This window comes from Nyctereutes procyonoides, unplaced genomic scaffold (assembly GCF_905146905.1).
Source record: "Nyctereutes procyonoides isolate TBG_1078 unplaced genomic scaffold, NYPRO_anot_genome, whole genome shotgun sequence".
NCBI lineage: Eukaryota > Metazoa > Chordata > Mammalia > Carnivora > Canidae > Nyctereutes > Nyctereutes procyonoides.
This window is the reverse complement of record NW_026575142.1, coordinates 26,255,086-26,274,715: the sequence shown is the minus strand read 5'-3', so window position 1 is coordinate 26,274,715 and position 19,630 is coordinate 26,255,086. Positions and strand designations below refer to the sequence as shown.

Genomic DNA, 19,630 nt, shown 5'->3' with positions numbered 1-19,630 from the left:
TCTCTACTTCCTTCATATTTTTCTGGTATGTTTGAATCAGGATTCAGATCTATGAAATGTGTTTTATGGTGTCTTTTAATCTATAGATTCTGGGATCCCTGGGTGGCGCAGCGGTTTAGCGCCTGCCTTTGGCCCAGGGCGCAATCCTGGAGACCCGGGGTCGAATCCCACATCGGGCTCCCGGTGCATGGAGCCTGCTCCTCCCTCTGTCTGTGTCTCTGCCTCTCCTCTCTCTCTCTCTCTCTCTCTCTCTCTCTCTCTCTCTTTTCTCTGTGTGTGACTATCATTTAAAAAAAAATACTTTATAGATTCCTCCTCCTCCTCTTTTTGCTTTGTCCTTGCACTTCTTTAAAAGAATGACAAAGGGGCACCTGGGGGATGCATTTGGTGAAGCACCTGACTCTTGATTTCAGCTCAGGTCATGGTCTCAGGATTGTGAGATCTAGCCTTAAGCCCTTTGTCAGGCTCTGCACTGGGGATGGAGCCTACTTAAGATTCCCTCTCTCCCTCTGTCTCCAACCCCTCCTTGCACTCTCTATCTTAAAGAAAAAGCATGACAGAGTAATTTGTCCTGGATGTTTTCCCATAATCTGAATTTTGCGGGTTGCATTTTCGTGGTATTTAATGTGTTTATCACCTCTATTTCCTGAAATTGGTAGTTAAATCTAGAGACTTGATCAGATTTTATCTTGAAATATTTTTTGCAAGGATATTTAATAAGTGGTAGGTCTGCTTCCGTCAGCATGCCCACAATGTCTTAATGTCTCTCAGAGCCATTGATGATTGTTTCTCAGATCCATCAGTTCGTTAGGGTTGCACAAGGGGTTTTAAAATTTGAACAGCCATCTGTTCTCTTTTTTACATGTCACGGACTTGAGGAATGAATGGATAGGATTTCAATAGGTGGAATGAGGCTATTGCAGACAAGAAGAGTTGTCCAAGGCATCATGTCAGAATGAGCAAGTTTTATTCTGGCAACAAGTCTAGTTTGGCCAGAGCTTTTGTCAAGGAATGGAGGAGTTAACAGAAGGATGTGCTAGGGAGAGTGGACTTTACTCAGTCATCTGTGGAGAACCGTAATTGAGCAGGTTTAGAATGCCAGTTGTCTACATGGCCCAGGATGTGGTGTGTGGAGCATAGGGATCTGTGTAACCTGGCTTGGGGGTGCAGAGGGGTAGAGGCTGGCCCTGCTGACAGGAGACAGGTGGGCCCAGTGTGGCCTTATGAGCAGAGTCAAGGAGAAGGAGGTGCTATAGAGGATGTTGAGGTGTTAAGCCTCAGAAACCAAGAGTGGCACTGGTCTTAGAGTAAGAAAACCAGGAAGTGTGGAACAGGTTTTGTAGGGCAGGAGCTGGCTTTTGCTTAACACAACTTGAGCTTGTGGGGTCAGCAGAACCACACTGGACAGGTTCCAATGGTGGGGTGAGCAGGGGGGTCTGAAGGCTGGGGAAGTTGAAGATGCAGCATCATGGATGAGAGAAGTGGTGAGGGGGCCAGATGAAGAAGAGTAGTTATCCGAAAGGAAGCTCCTGACGTCTGGGGCATGGAGCAGGATTCCAGGAAGGAGGTCGGGTTGTAGGAGCTGCTGAGAACTGAAGGGAGATGAAGACTAAGAGGGAGCCCATGGCTTCCTAGTGAGGGAGGCGGTCCTCCATCCTTACACATTCCTTCCATCCGGCAGTGAGAGGTAGAAGAGGAGAGAGCCAACCTCCTGGGATGGGGGGTAGAAGGGTGGAGAGGATCAGCAAGCACACAATGTCTTGATGCCTCTCAAAGCCACTGATGATCGTGATTGCTGAGGACTGTTTGTGGAGGGGAGAGGTTTTGTTTTTAACACAGGAGATGGAGATGGTGTTGAGATCACGTGGGGCAGCATAATTCATGAAGAAGGAGATGTTGGAAATGCAAGGGGATGGGGGCAGGGAGTGCAGGCAGCTTGCTGCCTCTGTATTCCCGTTGAGGCCTTTCGAGGCGCCATTCTCCCGAATCTTGTTTACAGCGCATCTCCTCTGGTTGCTGAGAGCTCCTCCAGGGAAGCGCCTCCCATTGTTCCCCAGGGAATCCTCAGTATCAAGTACCGTGCAGGTTATGAGATGGATGTTAATGAATGAATGAGAAATCATGGTGAGCTGATCAAGAGTATGCTCTTGCACTGGAGAGACTGTGGTTCAAATCGCCACCATGTTGTTTGCCAGCTATTTGATCTTTTGGGCAAATCATTTAACTTGTCCAGGGCTCTATTTCCTCGTGTAAACAAACTGGGAATTATTATACTTAGTGGTTCACAGGGTTGTGGGGATTAATGAAATAATTCAGTTAAGTTTTTGCATCTCGTATATAGTGAAAGCTTGACATATAGCAGCTTTAGAAAATGAACAGACTTATGAGTGCAGGTAGACTTACGGGGGCACGTGATCCTGAGACCAGGATGGCGGGAAGAAAAGGTAAATGGGATATAGAGGAATGCAGGTATTGAGTGATTACATGGTGAACTGTCTCCTCAGAGAGGCAGGAAGCCACATGCTTAGCTGAGATGAGTAGAAGCCTTTGTTCCAGCCCCTGAAGGGTGCATGGTCATCCCCCTATAAGAGGCAGCCGTGGTACTCAGCCACACATGTCTGTGTGGTGGACACGGTTGGCCTGGCCACTGAGCTTGGCAGACTGGGGGACTGAAGATCACTTAGCTTATGGCTGGGAGATGTGGGCCGGGGTGAACTCTGGGACCTGCCCCTGGTATGGACTAGGGAGGGCATGGGGTCTTGGAGCGCTGGCAGGTGGCAGACAGCAGGAGGGGCGGGAACATGGGAGGATCTCATCTGAGAAGGAAAGCCCAAGATTGAAGTCTGGGAGGTGGAGTGTGTGCAGAGCAGCACAGGATGTGTGCTCATGGAAGAGCTCTGGTCCCTTAGAAGACATCGTACAGAACACTGTTCGCAATCTCTTGGTCTCCACTTGCCTTGATTTCCTCACCTCTAACATGGTTTATAACCTATTTGAAAAATAGGCATGCAACTGGATAGCTAAACAGTATTAAGTGATGCATGCTTTTGATCATCTGGATTAGCACCTACCAGAAAACATTTGAGTCAATGCATTTTTTTTGTGATCTTTATCCTTTTCTCTACAACTACTTGCTTCCCCCAACCCCAAACAGCATCTCAGAATTGTCAGGTAGAATAGAAATGAGAATAATTCACATTGTATAGAAGTTACTGCTGTTGGGGTAAGCAACTCTTAGCATCTTTCCCAGATTGGCTCACACAGAGGCATACAGCCCACAGGAGGCAGAATGAATCTTGTAGGTGTGGGGAGCCGTACTGGGTAGGATGGCTCCTTCATGAAAGGGTTAGTGGGGGATTAGTTGGTAGTGTCAGTTGAATGTCCACCGTGTGCTCAGACATAGCAAGCCCACTTGTACATCTTAGCTTTCTTCCCGTGACAAGGAACTGTATTGCATCCAAGCCTAGAATTCTAGGTGTTTCTCATTGTGAGCTGTTACTTTGCATGGCTTGATTTTTCTTTCCTTCTCATTTTCTGGTCTTCTCCTTTGGCCAGATCTACTCCCAGTGGTAATTATGCTGAGGGGGGGCTTGAATTCTGGGTCCAGTGATGGTTCTACTCCATCTGTACATCCTTCCATCCAAGAAATACATATATGAATGGTTGCTAAGGGGCGGGCATTTGCTCAGGATTGTGACTATCCATGTGCCTTAGGCAAGACCCTTAATCTTGTGGAATTTACATTTTTGTGAGGGATGTAAATAAACAAGGTGATGAGTGATGGATGAGGGACAGAGAGTGGGTGGTTCCAAAGATAAAGACCTGCCCTGTGCTAGAGTTTATAGACATAGAGGTCACGCCACAGAGTGAGGGGGATCCAGAGAAAGGCCTAAAATAACGTGAAGAGTAAACAGCATTGGCCGTCTTTTGTCAAGAGGCAACTTTTCTCCTATTTTGTGCGGTGATGCTGAAGCCCCAGGAGAACAGTTCAGAACCGTGTGGAGATGTTCACACCTGACACACCTGAGAGCCTACATTCATGGAATGGGGTCTTCTGTTGCCAGCCTTATGTTTTTTTCTTCTAGGAATGGGCACGCTCTCCTGGCATTCATGTTCTCTCGACAAGAGGGCAAGCTGAACCGCCAGCAGACCATGGAGCTTGGCCATCACATACTGAAGGCGCACATCTTCAAGGTGAGGCACACCGTGCGAGGTAGGCTTTCGTCATCATTTTGAAGGTTTTTGTTTTTGGAGATTTTCAACAGCTCTCTCAGCCCTCCCAGAGCTTTCCAGGAGCCCCATTTGTTTTTCTTCCTTTGAATCTCTTAAAAAGTTCATTTTCACGTCAAGATTCCATTTCATTCATTCCCCTTTGTTTCTTGGTCATTTGGTTGGTGAGGAGCCTGAGCTCTATCACCTGTGGAGTATCGCACACCCTGGATTTTCTCATCGTGTCCTTATTTCTCATGGACTAGTTTAACATGTTTCTCTTTGCTCTGGATTTCCTATCAGGTAGTAGTTATATCTAGAGGCTTAATCAGGTTCAGAATTGATTGTTGCGCATGCGCGCTCTCTCTCTCTCTCTCTCTCTCTCTCTCTCTCTCTTTTTTTTTTGTGGGCAGAGTGTCACAATTACTTTAGAGTTTAAACTCTAAGTCTGTAGGGGGTTTCTTGCATCAGGAGGTATAAATTTGTGCTTACTTCTCTTAGCGACTTTTTACCAGTAACTACTGGATTCTTCATGGAAGGTTATAGGATGGTGATATTCCAATGTTTGTTCTTCCTTTGATTGTGGAACTTCTATACAAGAAACGTTCTCCTCATTGCCATCTCTTTCCTCAGATGTAGTGTATGTAGCAAAGGTGGGCTCATTTCTTGACTGTTGGTTTTAGAGGGAAGTCAGGCTCCTAGGTCCGTTGTCCTTGGGCCCAAGCATTTGCCCTCCGTTAGTGCCTGGCTGCACCCTCCCAGGGGGACCCCTTGCAGCCTGATGCACCCTAGAAAGGAGATGATGATGCCCATTTGTCTCGTACTGCTTCCAGGGCCTCAGTAAGAAGACGGGAATCTCTTCGAGCCACCTCCAAGCCCTGTGGATCGGGTACAGCACCGAGGGGCTGTCTGCTGCCCTCGCCTCTCTCAGGAACCTCTACACTCCTAACGTGAAGGTGAGCTAACCCCTGCACAGAGAGCCAGAACCCTCCACCCCCGCCCACATCCCTCCAGCAGTCCTGCCTCCCCCTGCCTTCCCCAGGTGATGGCCCGAGGGGCTAGTAGAGCTCCAAATGCTGCTTTTTCCCTGGTCTAAATCTCATGGGCTTTGAGTGCCCCATTACTGGTTCTCTTCTAGAAGTTTAGCTTTTGCTTGGGCAGGAAAATGTGGGCCGCCGTGTGAGCACGTGATGACTCTTTCAGAGCGGATGTGATAAGGAAGCAATGCACAAAGGAAACCAAAGGTCAAAGGGAGATTTCCAGGGAAAATAGATTTTTTTTAAGCGTCCTGGGTTTCTAATCTGGACTGTCTCTTTATGGTTCATAGGAAATTAAGCTTGATGAGCGACAGTGAAGCAATAGGTACACAGAGAAAACACTGTTGCTAAGAGTCATGTGTAGATGTGTATTTGTGATCACGCAGCACGTAGCAGCAGTTGGCCCGCTGTTGGGCAAGAGCATCCTCACTCTTGATCAGTGGCTGACTGTCACACTACTCTGCTGTGCTTTGTAGAGTAGATTTTCTTCCTTGTTTAACCATATCTAAGAACCTAAAACACGTGAAGGCCAAGTGTCTGGACAACAAGGAAGGGCTAATTCCCAAAACCAGTGTGGGGATGACTGGTGTGCATTACAGCAGCTTAGAGCCATCTTGTCTAATACAAAGTAGAAAGATCATGAATGTCTCCCACTTGACATGGCAGCCAGCCTCCTGGCCGTTCAGCCCCAGGCCCTGACATGCCGTGCTGCACACAGAACCTCTGAAGTGCTTTCCCTGGGAGCCAGGTCCTCCCCTTCAAACACCTCCGTGAACACGGTCATTCCTTTCCCCCCCTCAGTAGCATGAAGGGTGAGTATAGTAAGTCGGTGGGGGCGGCACGTAAAGAGTGTCCTGGGGACGCTTCTGGGGGACTCCCCCACCCCTACTGTCCTCCCATCCTGCCCCCAGCACCAGCACCCCAGCTGTGCATCTGGGAGTGTGGATCTTGCAGAATGCTTCGTGGGTAAATAGAGTTGTGCCCTCTTTCTACCTCGTCTGCCTTCCTGGTGCCTGGAGAGGGTAGAATGAGCAGACTGAGGAGCCCAGGTGCAGGATGTGGCATTGCTCTGCTGGAGCCCAGATGCCCTGTGCGGCAGCTTGGTGTTGGTCAGAGAAAGGCCGCCGTGCCCAGATGGACACACGCTGGGGCTTTGCCAAGATAGAAGCAGTGCCTGGTGCAGGCAGACTCAGCCCCGTTAGGGCTCCAGGCTTAATGAGCAGAGGGCACCTTGGATTTCCGCCTAACTCCCCTCTTGGCTGGGCACCTGACAGTGAAGCACCCTGGAGAGCTGCTCACAGGCACTGGGTGCCCTGCCCTGCTCCCTCACTTCCCGGACTGGCCGACGGAACCCATGTGAATGGTTTGCCAGGTCGTTGGATAGGGACGCTGGTTCCTGTAGTTCAGGAGAGCTAGCTCTTACTGATCACAGGGAGTCTTCCTCCCAGAAGCAAGGAAAGGTGGAGAACGTGGCTGAATTTAGATTTCACGCGGTGAAGAAGTCATATTAAGAATTTTTGTTTTACTTCAATTTTATAGAAATGAGAGTTGAGGTTACTGTGATAACATTGTTTCATCTTTCATTTCAGCTAAAAGTATATCTTTTGGCTTCTCTGTAATTGGTAAAATTCTGTAATGACGAGGAAGAAAAATAGTAAAAATGGCAACATCTGGTTTCACTACCTGAATGAATTACAGGCACAGAAGAAGTTACTCTTAACATAGAGAAAAGTCAATGGGAAGTGTCATACCCTGTTGAGTATGAGTTTTTAAGGCAGTAAACTGAAAGGTACAGCGTAAGAATGTAATGAGCTTGACCCTCCTGAGATAGTAGACTTTCCTTTTCAACATACTCACAAATTTAAGAGTTATTTATCTTTGTTTTATACAACTCCAGTGTCACCTACATCCACACGATGCCCAAATTTATAACTTGGTTATAGAATTTTAAGGCTTTCCATTATCCTTCCGTTTCTTTTATCTTTCAAGGAAAAAGAAAAGGGTTTTCACAGAATCTTGAACAAATTACAGTAATTTAAAATTATGCATGCAATTAAGGAACTTTTTTTAGAGACTATTAAATGTTGTCATACAGGAATGAATGTCATTTTGTGCAATAATTGCAGTTTGCCACTTTGGTAAATTAAAGTGACTTGCACCAGAATGATTACTTCGTAGATGAATTTTAATTTTACTGGCATGCCAGTGATTTCTAGCAATATAGTCTCCGCTCACCAGGCCAGGGTCATGCCAGCCCACTGAGGTCCAGGCCACCTGTGCCTCTAGGCTCTCACCCAGCGGGTGGTTTTGCTCACACGGTCACACATGAGTGGCAGCCAGCCAAGGGCTTCCCAAGGCTGTGGACTGGGAAAATTCAGGCTGTGATTGTTCCAGCCAAGGCAGAGGTGGGGAAGAGGAAACAGGAATGAGGCAGGAACTTTGGCCTGACTTCCCTTGAAGGAAAGGATCCAGTCATATTCTGCATGACAATTAGGCAAGACAGGTGTAAAACAGTTGTGTTGTTGTGAGCTTGTGGGGTACTTGAAAAACTGAGGCTCCGATGCCACTTCTATTTTCCATGATCTCATTGGCTTTGCCTGTCTCTCCCAACCCCCTTTTTTATTTTCTTGCATTTGTTAAACCAGAAGTTTATAGGCAATATTGCCATTTCCAGATGTTATCCAGGGAGAGCTTATGTGGTGATGATCAGGAAATTTCTATGTGGTAAGGAATAAATGTGTAGGATGAACCATTAAACCCCTTCCTTGAATGCAGAGTAACCTTAGCTGGAGCTGCTGGAGCCGCTGGACCTTAATTAGCTTTGTGAGCAGAGCTGACCTGTGCCTTACCCCTCTGAGTCTCTGTTTTCCCACCTGTCAGACTGCAGGCACCAGAAGAGCCTGTCTCGTAGTGATCAGAAACCTCATCAAGATGTTACCACTTGTGGAAGAACATTTGGCATCTATTGCATGATATTAAAAAACAAAATTCAACCGAGTACATTTGAAGATGTAATTGGCTTTATTAAGGGATTCATGACTCGGGCAGCATCCCACCTGCACATAGAGGGAGAGGGGCATCTTGTACAAAATGCAAGATGTTCATAGGAAGGAGAGTCGGGGAAGAAAGTTACAGCCAAAGTAAAGACGAGACCGTTCCAGGCAAGGTCACCTTCCCTTAGGAGAAAGGGCAGGGGCCCTCTGCAGGTTTCCTCCTCTTCCTCTGGCGGATAGAGAAGGCCCATGGGAAGATTACCTCAGTGGTACTCATCGGAAAATTTCAGATATACAGGTTAAGACATTTGTGGAGGAGGTTGAAACTGCAACCACGTTAGGTATGAAAGCCCCGGTTTGGGATGTGGCTTGGCCAAGGTACACCACTTTGACGTGGTTTTCTTTTTAACAATGGTCGACTGAGTTTTTATTAGGTTTTGCGTACTTTCAGGGAACTGAGACTCTGCTGTAGGCACCTGAGAACTTCTAGATGTGCCTTTGGTGGCTGTTAACAGAAGCTGCCTACATCTCCCCTCAAATAAGCAGGAGATTTCCCTGCTGCTCTGGGCTAGTGACTGCAGGAGGTACCTCTGGGTTGCCAGGTGCCTGGGATAGAGCTCCCTTCTATGCCTTCCAGGGATCAGGAACCAAGGGTTTTGTAGTTCCTACAGAGTCTGTGAAAGGTGACCGACAATAGCAATTAATATTTGTTTAGCACTTACAGGATGTTGAGGGCTGTGCTAAGGGCTATAGGTGTGTGAGGCATTTTTTTTTTTTAAAGATTTTATTTATTTATTCATGAGAGACAAACACACACACACGAGAGAGAGAGAGAGAGAGAGAGAGAGGCAGAGACACAGGCAGAGGGAGAAGCAGGCTCCGTGCAGGGAGCCCGATGTGGGACTCGATCCTGGGTCTCCAGGATCAGGCCCTGGGCTGAAGGCAGCGCTAAACTGCGGAGCCACCGGGGCTGCCCAGGCATGTTCTTTTTTAAAATTTCACAGCAACTCCAAGAAGTGAAACACTTTGGTCCGTTTTTCAGATGAAGACACTGAGGCTGGAGGCAGTTGGCAGTGTGCCCCAAGTCACACAGCAGAAGGGTGCCAGGCTCAGAGCAAGCCTCAGCTTTGCAGCTGCATTTATCACCTGATGTGTTTACAGCCGTGGCTGCCAACTGGAATCCCTTGGGAGCCTTTGGCACCATGGCCAAGTCAGAATCTCCAAGGGTGGGCCACCGGCTTTGGAAACTTTGAAGCTCCCAGGTGGTTTCAGTGTGCAGCAGGGTTAAGAACTGTGGGCCAGGGGAAGAGCCATCAACCGACGGGGGTTAAGTGATAAAAATACCAGCAACATTACACCAACAAAGGAAATATTTTTCCCAAGAAGCAGATGAAGTATGAGTTGACGACAGTTATCTTTTGGAAAGCTCTGCCTCTAAGCACAGACCTTCCAGGGAAAGTCTTGTGAGGAATTCGGCAAGCAAATACTAAAAGTGCACCTTCCAACATATTAGCTGAGTACCTATTAGGTGGAATGGGATGGCACACTGTTGTTTCCTTAGGAAGCAACTGAATCATTGAGAGATTGCGTAGTTTTTGGAAAAACGCAGCAGGGTCATTGGGTGGTGGATGTAGTGATCAGAAAAAGCAGAGTATTTTTCTGGGAGTCTTGTGCTGCTGACAGTCCAATGAACATTTTAACATGTTCTGTTTTTCTTTCAGGAACTCTTCCTTGTAAAGAAGAGTATTTGCGTTTACTTTGGGCATTACTGTTAAATTATATAATTTTTATTTTTAAACTTAATTTAATTTTTATTTAATTTAAATTTTAAAATTTATTTTTTAATTCTATGATGATTGATTAATTGCCAGAAAAATGAATTTTCTATTTTCATTTAAACAGTGAGTTTTCAGAGTGTGGTCTGCTCACCAACAGCATCCATATCATCTGGGAACTCATTAAATCGCCTAGTCTCAGGCCCTACTCCAGGCCTACTGAATCTGAAATCTCTAGGAGTGGGGCCTGAGGATGTGCATTTTAAGTGTCTTTTTTAAAGAAAAGGTTTTTGTGGGGTTTTTTATTTTTAATCTTGGTCAAAAAAACCCATAAAATTTACCATCCTAACTGTTTTTAAGAGCAGAATTCAGTAGTGTTACATATACTCATATTATTGTGCAATAGATCTCCAGAACTTTTTCATCACATAAAACTAAAACACTGCCCTCCTTAAACAACTCACTTCTTTCCCTTCATCCCCTGGTAAACCCCCATTCTACTTTTCTCTCTCTAAATTTGACTTCTCTAGGTACCCCCATGTAAGGAGTGTCCGACAGTGTTTGTCTTTTTGTGACTGGATGTTTTTACTTAGCATCACGGCCTCAAGGTTTATCCAAGGTGCAGCACGGGACGGGAGTGCCTTCCTCTTAAGGGCTGGATGATACTCCATTGCATGGACGCACCTCTTCTGTTCCTCCATTCACGAGTCCACAGACATGTTAGTTGGCTTCCACCTCTTGGCTGTCGTGAATAGTGCTGCCATGATCATGGGGGTACAGAGATCTCTTTGAGATCCTGATTTCATTTCCATTGGATATATATTCCCAGAGGCAGGATTGCTAGATCTTGAGGAAGCTCCGCCTGGGTTACCACAGCAGCTACCATTTTAGATTTCCACCACCAGGAATGTGCATCATCAGTACCTTCCCAGGCTGTACTGTTGCACACTCTAATTTGAGAACCCCTGGTCTAAAGTAAGGATGCCGTCTCTCTCCACAAATGCTGTCGTGACTGATGTTGACGTGAGAAATTAATCTTGTTGGGGGGACATCATCCAACAGGTGAGCCGTCTCCTGATTTTGGGAGGGGCCAACGTGAACTACAGGACGGAAGTGTTAAATAATGCCCCGATCCTGTGCGTCCAGTCTCACCTCGGCCATGAGGAAGTGGTCACTCTGCTCCTGGAATTCGGCGCCTGCCTGGAGGGAATGTCCGAGAATGGCATGACCGCCCTCTGCTATGCTGCAGCTGCTGGCCATATGAAGCTAGTGTGTCTGCTGGCCAAGAAGGGGGCCAGGGTAAGCCAGTGGCATTCCCTAGTGAGTGGGGACGGGGGTGGGTGGGGGGAGATCGTCTTGGCCTTGCCAGAATTATCCATCGGGGGCCAGCCTCTCTACTTTGTCGAATTGCAACAAGTAGAAATTGCCACATCAGCAGAAAGGGTGAGCTGCGTGTGCCAGCCATTGCCTGATGTTGGTGCTCGGTGCAGCCTTGGGGCGAGAGGGGGTCATGTGTTTTGCTCATAAGCTCTTAACTCTGCTTGTACTGCCCAAGGGGAAGCAGACCACCAAGGACACCCCTGGCCACAGGCGGCGGGAGTGGAGGGTCATCCTTTCGAAAGCCTGGAAAGGGTGACCTAGAGCTCAGCCACAGATTTTAACAGCGCTGGATTGGTTGAAAAGATTTTAGGTGTTTCATGTTCTTTCCCCTCTTCAGCCTATTCCATTTCATTTCATGTCTCTTAAACAATACAGTGAACTCCGTGGCTCTCAGAAGCCGTGTGCTTGGGCCTGCTGGAGCTCCGGCCTGCGGGAGCTGGACAGCCCAGAGTCCTCCCTTCTTCCTGCCCCAGGGTGTAGGCGCAGCTCGGAGCCTGTGTGCCTCAGGCTCCTCCTCTGTAAAATGAGCAGGACCACGGTCTCTAGCACAGGGCAGCTGTGTGACCGAGCACTAAATAAATGTAACTGTGTCATTAAACAAGTTCCTGTAGGACCAGTAAGGTTAAGAGATTAAATGAGAACAGTACCCAGCTCATGGTAAACTCTTCAGGTTTGCTATAAGCATTTCATTGGAAGAGTGGGGATGTGCTTTTGAATAACAATAGAAATAAATTGCTGGTGTTTGTCTTTATCATTAATTATGATATTTATCTTTATCTTATGTCTTATCCTTTATCCTATGTCTTTATCATTAATTTAGGATATTTCAACAAAAAGACATTAATTAGAATTGCAACTATGGGAGCCTTTTTGCTTTTCCCTCAAAAACACAACATTTGGGACGAATGAACTTTAGCTCACAGAAGGAGAGTGTTGCAATTAAGCCTTCCCAGTGAGTGCATTCGTGCACGACTCTGTACCTTCGTTACTCCATCTAAATTGTGGCTTAGCTTTTTTTTTTTTTTTGGATTTTAAAAATGTTTTCTATTTAAATTCAGTTTGCCAACATATATAACACACAATGCTCGTCCCATCAAGTGCCCTTTTTAAAAAAAATTTTTTTTTTGTTTTAAGATTTCCTTTATTTATTTGTGAGAGACACAGAGAGAGAGGCAGACACAAGCAGAGGGAGAAGCAGGCTCCATGTAGGAAACCCGATGCGGGACTCCTAAGACCTGGGATCATGACCTGAGCGAAAGGCAGATGCTCAACCACTGAGCCACCCAGGCGCCCTTAAGTGCCCTCCTTAATGCCCAGTTACCCCAACCCCCTACCCACCTCACCTTCTGCAACCCTTTGTTTCCCAGTTAGGAGTCTCTCGGTTTGTCTTTCTCTCTAATTTTTCCCCACTCAGTTTCCCTCCTTTGCCTTATAATCCCTTTATGGCTGAGCTTTATTCAAGGCTGGCAGGCCCTCTCCCATTGCAGCTGAAAGGTCTGTGGGAGGAGGCTCGGTGTCATGTAGGTGGCTCCTGCAAAACTTTTGGTTGGGGGTGCAGAGCATCTCCAGAATTTGCAAGTGGGTGAGGATGGTCTCTGGGTTCCTCTTCCAGTCCAGTATTCCTGGGATTAGACAGGGAATGACACATCCTCTGCTGCCTCTTGAACCCATAGGAGGTAAGCAGCACTTAGACACTAACTGTGGCTAGCTGGCCTTCCTGGCTTTGAGGCCCCAAATCTTGTGCTAACATATCCCAGGTCATCTGCCTGTGTGTGGCCTCCCTCCCCAATTAGATAGCCCTTAGGGTCCCTCCCTGCTCTTCCTTGTTCATAGCTAGAGTTTCCAGATTCCTGCCTTTGCTGGTTCCCCCGGTTCAGTGACCAGAACTGTTTTATTCCCCCAAATCCTAGCTTGCCACAGCAGATTTAATTAGAGACTGCTTGCTCATGCAACCAACGTTGGGAAGCTGAGATTTTGATCTGTGTCCTCACCCATGTCTTCCGGAGAACTTGGAGCTCTAAGTCATTTGCTGGAGAGACAAGAATTGAGGGTGCCCTGTGACAGTAGATCTACACAGGGTCCCGGTGGCCTGGGGTCCATTTACTACAAGGAAGTCATTCAAATGGAAATTCAGTGCTCTAGAGCAAGTTGCATCGGAAGGCGAACCCCACAAGCATCTGCAGTGGGCTGGGGTTTTTGCACTTCATTTGGGGTGCACCCGGGTTCTCCATGGAGGGGCGATACTAAACCCTGACCTTTACCTGCCTGCCAGGTGGACCACTTGGATAAGAAAGGCCAGTGTGCGCTAGTGCACAGCGCACTGAGGGGGCACGTCGACATCCTCCGGTACCTGCTGACCTGTGAGTGGTCGGCAGGCCCTCTGCAGCCGGGTGCGCTGAGGAAGAGCCAGGCCCTGCAGCAGGCACTGACGGCGGCCGCCAGCATGGGCCACAGCTCGGTGAGTTGCGCCACGAGGTCCCTCCTGGTGGAATTGAAAGCCATGTCTCAGTGGGTCTGGCACTGTGTCCGGTCACCTTAGTTGCCAGCCTATGATGCACATAAGGAATGAAAGAATGAGGATTTCAGGAAAAAGCAGTTAGTGTGACCGTGTGTCGAGACCTTCTGTTAGTGTGCCACCCTTCCCGGAGGGAGCTCGGAAGCCAGGGTCTCGGTGCGTGTGCGCACTCACATATGAGGGTGGGGGGCCTCCTAATGTTCTTTGCCTGCTCTTGCCAGTATCCCAGTTCCTCTTCTGTCCTACATTTACCCTCCAGTGTGGCTGTCTTCCACTTTTTCTCTTTGATTCATTCTTTTGTCCTTGTGATCTTTAAAAAATAATCACATGGAACACTAGTTCTAAAATTGTTCTTGAGTATTTGAAGCATTTTTAAAAATAGGACTTCAAAGTTCTGGTAGCGTGTAAGAATGCTTGTCATTCACAGTTCCCGCACTGAAGGAAAGCCTCATGTAGTAGTTAAACAGAACACTTATTTTTGGTAGGTGCTGGAACTTCTGAGTTTTGAGGATTTGTCATCTCCTGACCCCTGTGTCTGGGGATCTAATAACATTTTACCTGTTCTCTTCCACCTGTTTCTCATTCTGGATTATGCTCAAGCAATTAGAGTTGCCAGTATTAAGGTTCTACCCACAATCATTTATCGCGAATTTGGGTGCAAAGCCAGCTAGCTAGCTGGCTGACTGGCACTTAAGACACAAGGGCAGACACGGGGATGTGGGCGCGCACACACCCATGTGCACACCTGTGCATGCACAGAGACGCATTGAAAGCTGGCTTAATTTTGGCATTTAAAACATTAAAGGTATACATATACAGTATTTAAGCCAACACTATATATTACAACAAGTACAGAAATAAAGGAGAATATAGCAGTCTTCCCTTAAGGCTGATGTGAAAGAGATTTATGAAAATATGAAACAATGCCAGCCAGCTTACCTATGTATCTTAAGTTTTGGAAAAAGTAGTAACTTCATTTAAAAAGTGCATATTTCATAGCAATAGGTTAAATGTTGCTAGGTAATGGGTTTATTATTATTCCTTTAAAATAAAGCTATAAATGTGGTTTTTTTTAATACCCATATACGTAGCTGCACAGAGAGCATGTTAAATACCCAAATCAGCAATTGAAGATGTTTTTTCTTTTTTAAAGTGCTCCCTAAATCTGTGTGGGAACACAGAGTGTGAAAAACCCTCATCGGGAGGACAGCAAATACCACATATAGATGTGACATTTGTCTCCACTCGTGTTATACTCAGTTTGTTCCAAAGCCAGCTGGGAGAAAGGCTGTGTAGAAGCAGCCTCCGTGGGGCCAGTAACCATCTCCTGGAAGAGGGCAGGGCTTGTTCTCCAGAAGACTTGGAGGGTGTATTTGTGCACTCATGCGGTGGTAACAAGTGACCACAAACCCCAGTGGCTTCAAATAATGCACACCCATTCTCTTACAGTTCTGAGGTCAGAAGGCTGAAATTCAGGTGTCAGGAAGGCAGTGTTCCTTCTGGAGGATCTAGAGGAGAACTTTCCTTGCTTCTTCAGTGCTTCTAGAAGCCTTGTATTCCTTAGCTAGTGGCCCCTTCTTCTGCATTTAATGTTATGTCCCTTTAACCTATGCCTCTGTCACCCCATATCCTTCCTCTGACCTTGGTTCCTCCTGGTCTCTCTTGAGGAGTGTGATTTTGTCAGATGTATAGGAGATTCAGGAGAAGCCTCTCAAGATTCATAATCACATCTGCAGATTCCCTCTTGTCCTATAAGGTAAGTGTCACAGATCCAGGATGAGGGTGTGTACATATTTGGGGCCGTTATGCAGCCTACCACGAAGGGCATGGAACACGACAGTGCTCTCCTTTGGCGCTGTGGCACAGGGTGTGCACTGGCCTGGGGCTCCCGTGATGCCTTCCCCATGAGCCCCCACTCCTGCCTCCATACTGTGACCTGAAGCTCTTTCTGATGAGAGAGAAAGAGAAAGAACTAGGGAAGAGAAGAATGTTGTCAGTAGAAAAATCATCTGGGCAACATTTATTTTATTTTATTGAAAATCTGTATTATTGCTTTGTTTTCTTTGTGAAAAAAATGGATTCACCATCTTCTGGTGCTTTATGCAGAAACTGCTCTTTGTATGATCTCCCGCGTCCTTTGTTGATTAGGCTGGCATATTTGGGTCATGGTGGAATTCATTAGAATTCCGAGTACCTAGTAATCTCGAACAATGTTGCTGAAATTCACTGAGGGTTTTTTTTTTTTTTAATTCTTCTCAAAGTGAAAATGTGAATAGCATATGAATTATGCTTGAAAACAGTTTTCATTATATTTTGTCTCCTTGTGCGGCGTGAGATAATCGTGGTTACAAAAACAACGCCCTCTCTCCTTTGGTACGTGGGATATAATAAGCACATACGGCTCTGAGAACTCATTAAGTCACCTTGCCACTCCTGACAGGTGGTCCAGTGCTTGCTGGGGCTGGAGAAGGAACACGAAATAGATGTCAATGGCACTGACGCGCTGTGGGGAGAAACAGGTAATTATGGTTCCCCTGCTTATAGTGTGGGCCAGCTTTCTTGATGTTTTAGCCTCCATTTTGGCCTAAATTGTCATAAAAAAATGACTTGGGATGTGTGTAGTCCGATTGTTATTTTATCAAAAGGCGTTTGAAGTTTACAGCTTTTAAAACTTCCCAGATGAGTAGTAAAAACTTTCCTCAAAGCACATAAAATCATTTTTGAATTACACCAGCAGTTCCTGAAACATCTGACGAAATCTCAACGAGAAATACCTAAATAAGACGGTAGTTTCTGCTTTGTGGAATCTTCCATATCCTAACCGGCCTGATCTTCTATGAATAACGTAGTCTGAGCAGGGCGGGAACTCCCAGCCTCATATTCACATGAAACGAAGGTGTTGGGCATGGGAGGCTTCAGCTGGCCTTGGAGAGTGAGAGTGGGACCCCAGCGTATGGGGCCCACTGAAGACCCTGAATACAAGCTGCCAAATCCCTTTTCACTGGTGTGCCGCGTGGGTACTTAACTGTGGTGTGGGAGGGAAGCCTGAGGTGAGTACATTGGAATGAAGATCTGAGTTGGTTACTTGTCAGCTTAATACAGACAATACTGCTTTGAAATTCTCCATATGACTGAATTAGGATTCAAAATAGAAGACTTCAGGTTACGAGTTGTTGTTTCATAGGTGTAACCAAGAGTGTTAAAAGGCATTTCCAGGTTGTGTCCTGTGTGTCTCCATAGTGTACAGGTATACCTCAGAGAGGTTGTGGCTTCAGCTCCAGACCGCCACAATAAGGCAAATAATACACTAAAGTGAGTCAAAATGAAGTTTTGGGTTTCCCAGGCTATTTATAAATGTTTCACACTCTACTGTAACCTACTAAGTGGGTAGTAGCATTATGTCTTTAAAATATATATATATGGGATCCCTGGGTGGCGCAGTGGTTTGGTGCCTGCCTTTGGCCCAGGGCGCGATCCTGAAGACCCGGGATCGAATCCCACGTCGGGCTCCCGGTGCATGGAGCCTGCTTCTCCTTCTGCCTGTGTCTCTGCCTCTCTCTCTCTCTGTGACTATCATAAATAAATAAAAATTTAAAAAAAAATAAAAAAGTAAAAAAATAAAATAAAAAAAAATATATATATATACCTCAATTAAAAAATACATTTTGCAAACAAAAGAAACTATCAGCTTTCAGTGAGTCACAATCACTGATCACAGATCACCATAACAAATATAATAATGAAAAATTTAAATATTACAAGAATTACCAAAATGTTACACAAAGACACAAAGTAAGCAACGGCTATTGGACAACAATAGTCTCTGAGCAAAGTTGCCACAAACTTTCAATTTGTAAAAAAACACAGTATCTGTGAAGTGCAAAAGAGCAAGTACAGTAAAACAGGGTACACTTGGGTATGACTTGAGTTTCTTACCTGTGCAGAAGTATTTCAAAATGCTTCTCAATTATTAACAAGCCAGATGATAACGTGTAGAGTTGATCAGCTAAGTCACACTTGGGAAAAACCTTGGTTTCCCAGCAGGGAGTACAGGCCTGCTCTTCAGAGCCTCCTGATGCTCTGGGGCTGCTACCGCCTGTGTGGCTTTCAAAGCTAGTTTGTGGTACCTGGGGGAGAGGTGGCTTGGGCTCTGGTTCTGGGAAGAGGGCAGGACCCCAAGTGGTATCTGATTATTCTTGGGTGAAATGCGTATGGATTTAAGTAGTGCCCTTGATTCCATGGAGCCTTTCCTCCACCCGTTTAAATAGCCCAGGTTGTTCTATAGTTTGGCAAAAGTGTCCATCCACTTCCATACTGTGTTGTGGACGGCAGGCAGTATGGCACATGCCAGGTGAGTGCATGGCTCTACTTCGTGCTGAGCCAGGAGGTCTGGGTCCCCGTGTGGACTGCCCCACTGCGGGCACTGTTTCTGTTTGCTGAGGACTCTTGGAAGTAAAAGCAATAGCTTTGTTTCCTGATTTTGCCTGGTCCTCATTCCTGAGTGTTGTCAATGGTGCTTTGCGTCTAAAGCAGTCTAGAATGGCTCTTGTCTGTCTCCAGTCACAGCTTCAGGGTAGGATCCCCTGAGTGATCCTGTCAGGAGGGGTGGGAAGAGGGCAAAGGTTCAAAAAGAGTAACACAGTTCGGTATTTCTTTTTGAACCTTCGTAGAAGTCAATACAGGTCTGTTCAGTAGACATTTAGCTATGAACTGCTTGGCTTTAAAATACCCGCTGCTGGGACAACCAGGCAGGGTCTCCTTGGTCTGTGTTTGGTTCACCTTCCCCTCCTGTCTCTCTGCAAAGATGCCGCCCTGCTTCCAGATGGCAGCTACCTGCCCTTCTCTTCTCTCAGCTGCATTCCAGAAGTGGGGGAGCTAAATCTGTGCACAAAATCCTCCTCCACTTTTCTGGCAGGAGAGGCCCTGCATATCTCCTTTGCTTTGCACAAGGGTCTTTTCCATGCCTGTTGCTGATTAGAAGCCACAGGTCATCTGTGGGAGGTGATGACAGCTGATAGCCAGAGAGGAGGAAGCCAGGGACCAGTAGACCTGTGGAGGTCCCTGGTCACTCAAGCCGGTCCTCGCGGGGCAGGTGGGAGTAGGGACAGTCATGTGCTTTCTGTGCCTGAGTGTCTCCCTGCTGATGACCTGGCATCATCAAATATTACCACAAAAGGGGATGGTTCCTATCTTAGGTTGAGAGAGACAAGAAAGTATAATAGATTTTAAAGATGTTCATCTAAAATAGTGACAGTGTTTAATTTGGGGGTTTATTGCAGCAAACTTGCAGCTTTTAGAAAACCTACAGAGTATGTCTCCTGGATTTAAGAACAGAAGGCTGAATTTACGTACGTTTCCCTTTCACCAGCATCTGGTTGATGTTTAGCGTCTGGCCCTTGAAAACCTGCTCTGAGTCTGGTGGCTCTTTAGCGCCTGCCTCAGGTGGAGAGGTGGTGGGGATCAGTCAGACAACACGGAGCCCCTGCGGGAGCCTCTGGGGCGCGCCCTCCACCCACAGCCCTGCCCAGCCTCCGCTCCGTGATGTCCACAAACGTGGCCAGACAACCTCAGGCCCGAGCTTCCTGGGCAGCCTGGAACATGACACGAGCCCATCAGATGCTTGTGTTCTCTCTGTTTCAGGGATTCCTCAGCCATGACAAGTAATTGCTGGCTCCCACGAAGTCCCAACCTAACTGAATTACTGTTTCCGTATCTGTGTTT

At 46.6% G+C, this 19,630-nt stretch overlaps 1 protein-coding gene across 4 annotated transcripts in view; it reads left to right on the top strand.

The window, feature by feature from the left end:
• The window catches only part of TANC1 (tetratricopeptide repeat, ankyrin repeat and coiled-coil containing 1), a 226,906-nt gene that overhangs the window by 182,204 nt on the left and 25,072 nt on the right, over positions 1-19,630 (top strand). For all 4 annotated transcript variants that reach the window (XM_055307799.1, XM_055307802.1, XM_055307801.1 and 1 more), the window contains 5 exons: positions 4,086-4,194; positions 5,043-5,165; positions 11,077-11,313; positions 13,667-13,852; positions 16,350-16,428. In XM_055307799.1, the coding sequence (XP_055163774.1) occupies positions 4,086-4,194; positions 5,043-5,165; positions 11,077-11,313; positions 13,667-13,852; positions 16,350-16,428 (734 nt within the window). The remainder of the gene's footprint in view (positions 1-4,085; positions 4,195-5,042; positions 5,166-11,076; positions 11,314-13,666; positions 13,853-16,349; positions 16,429-19,630) is intronic.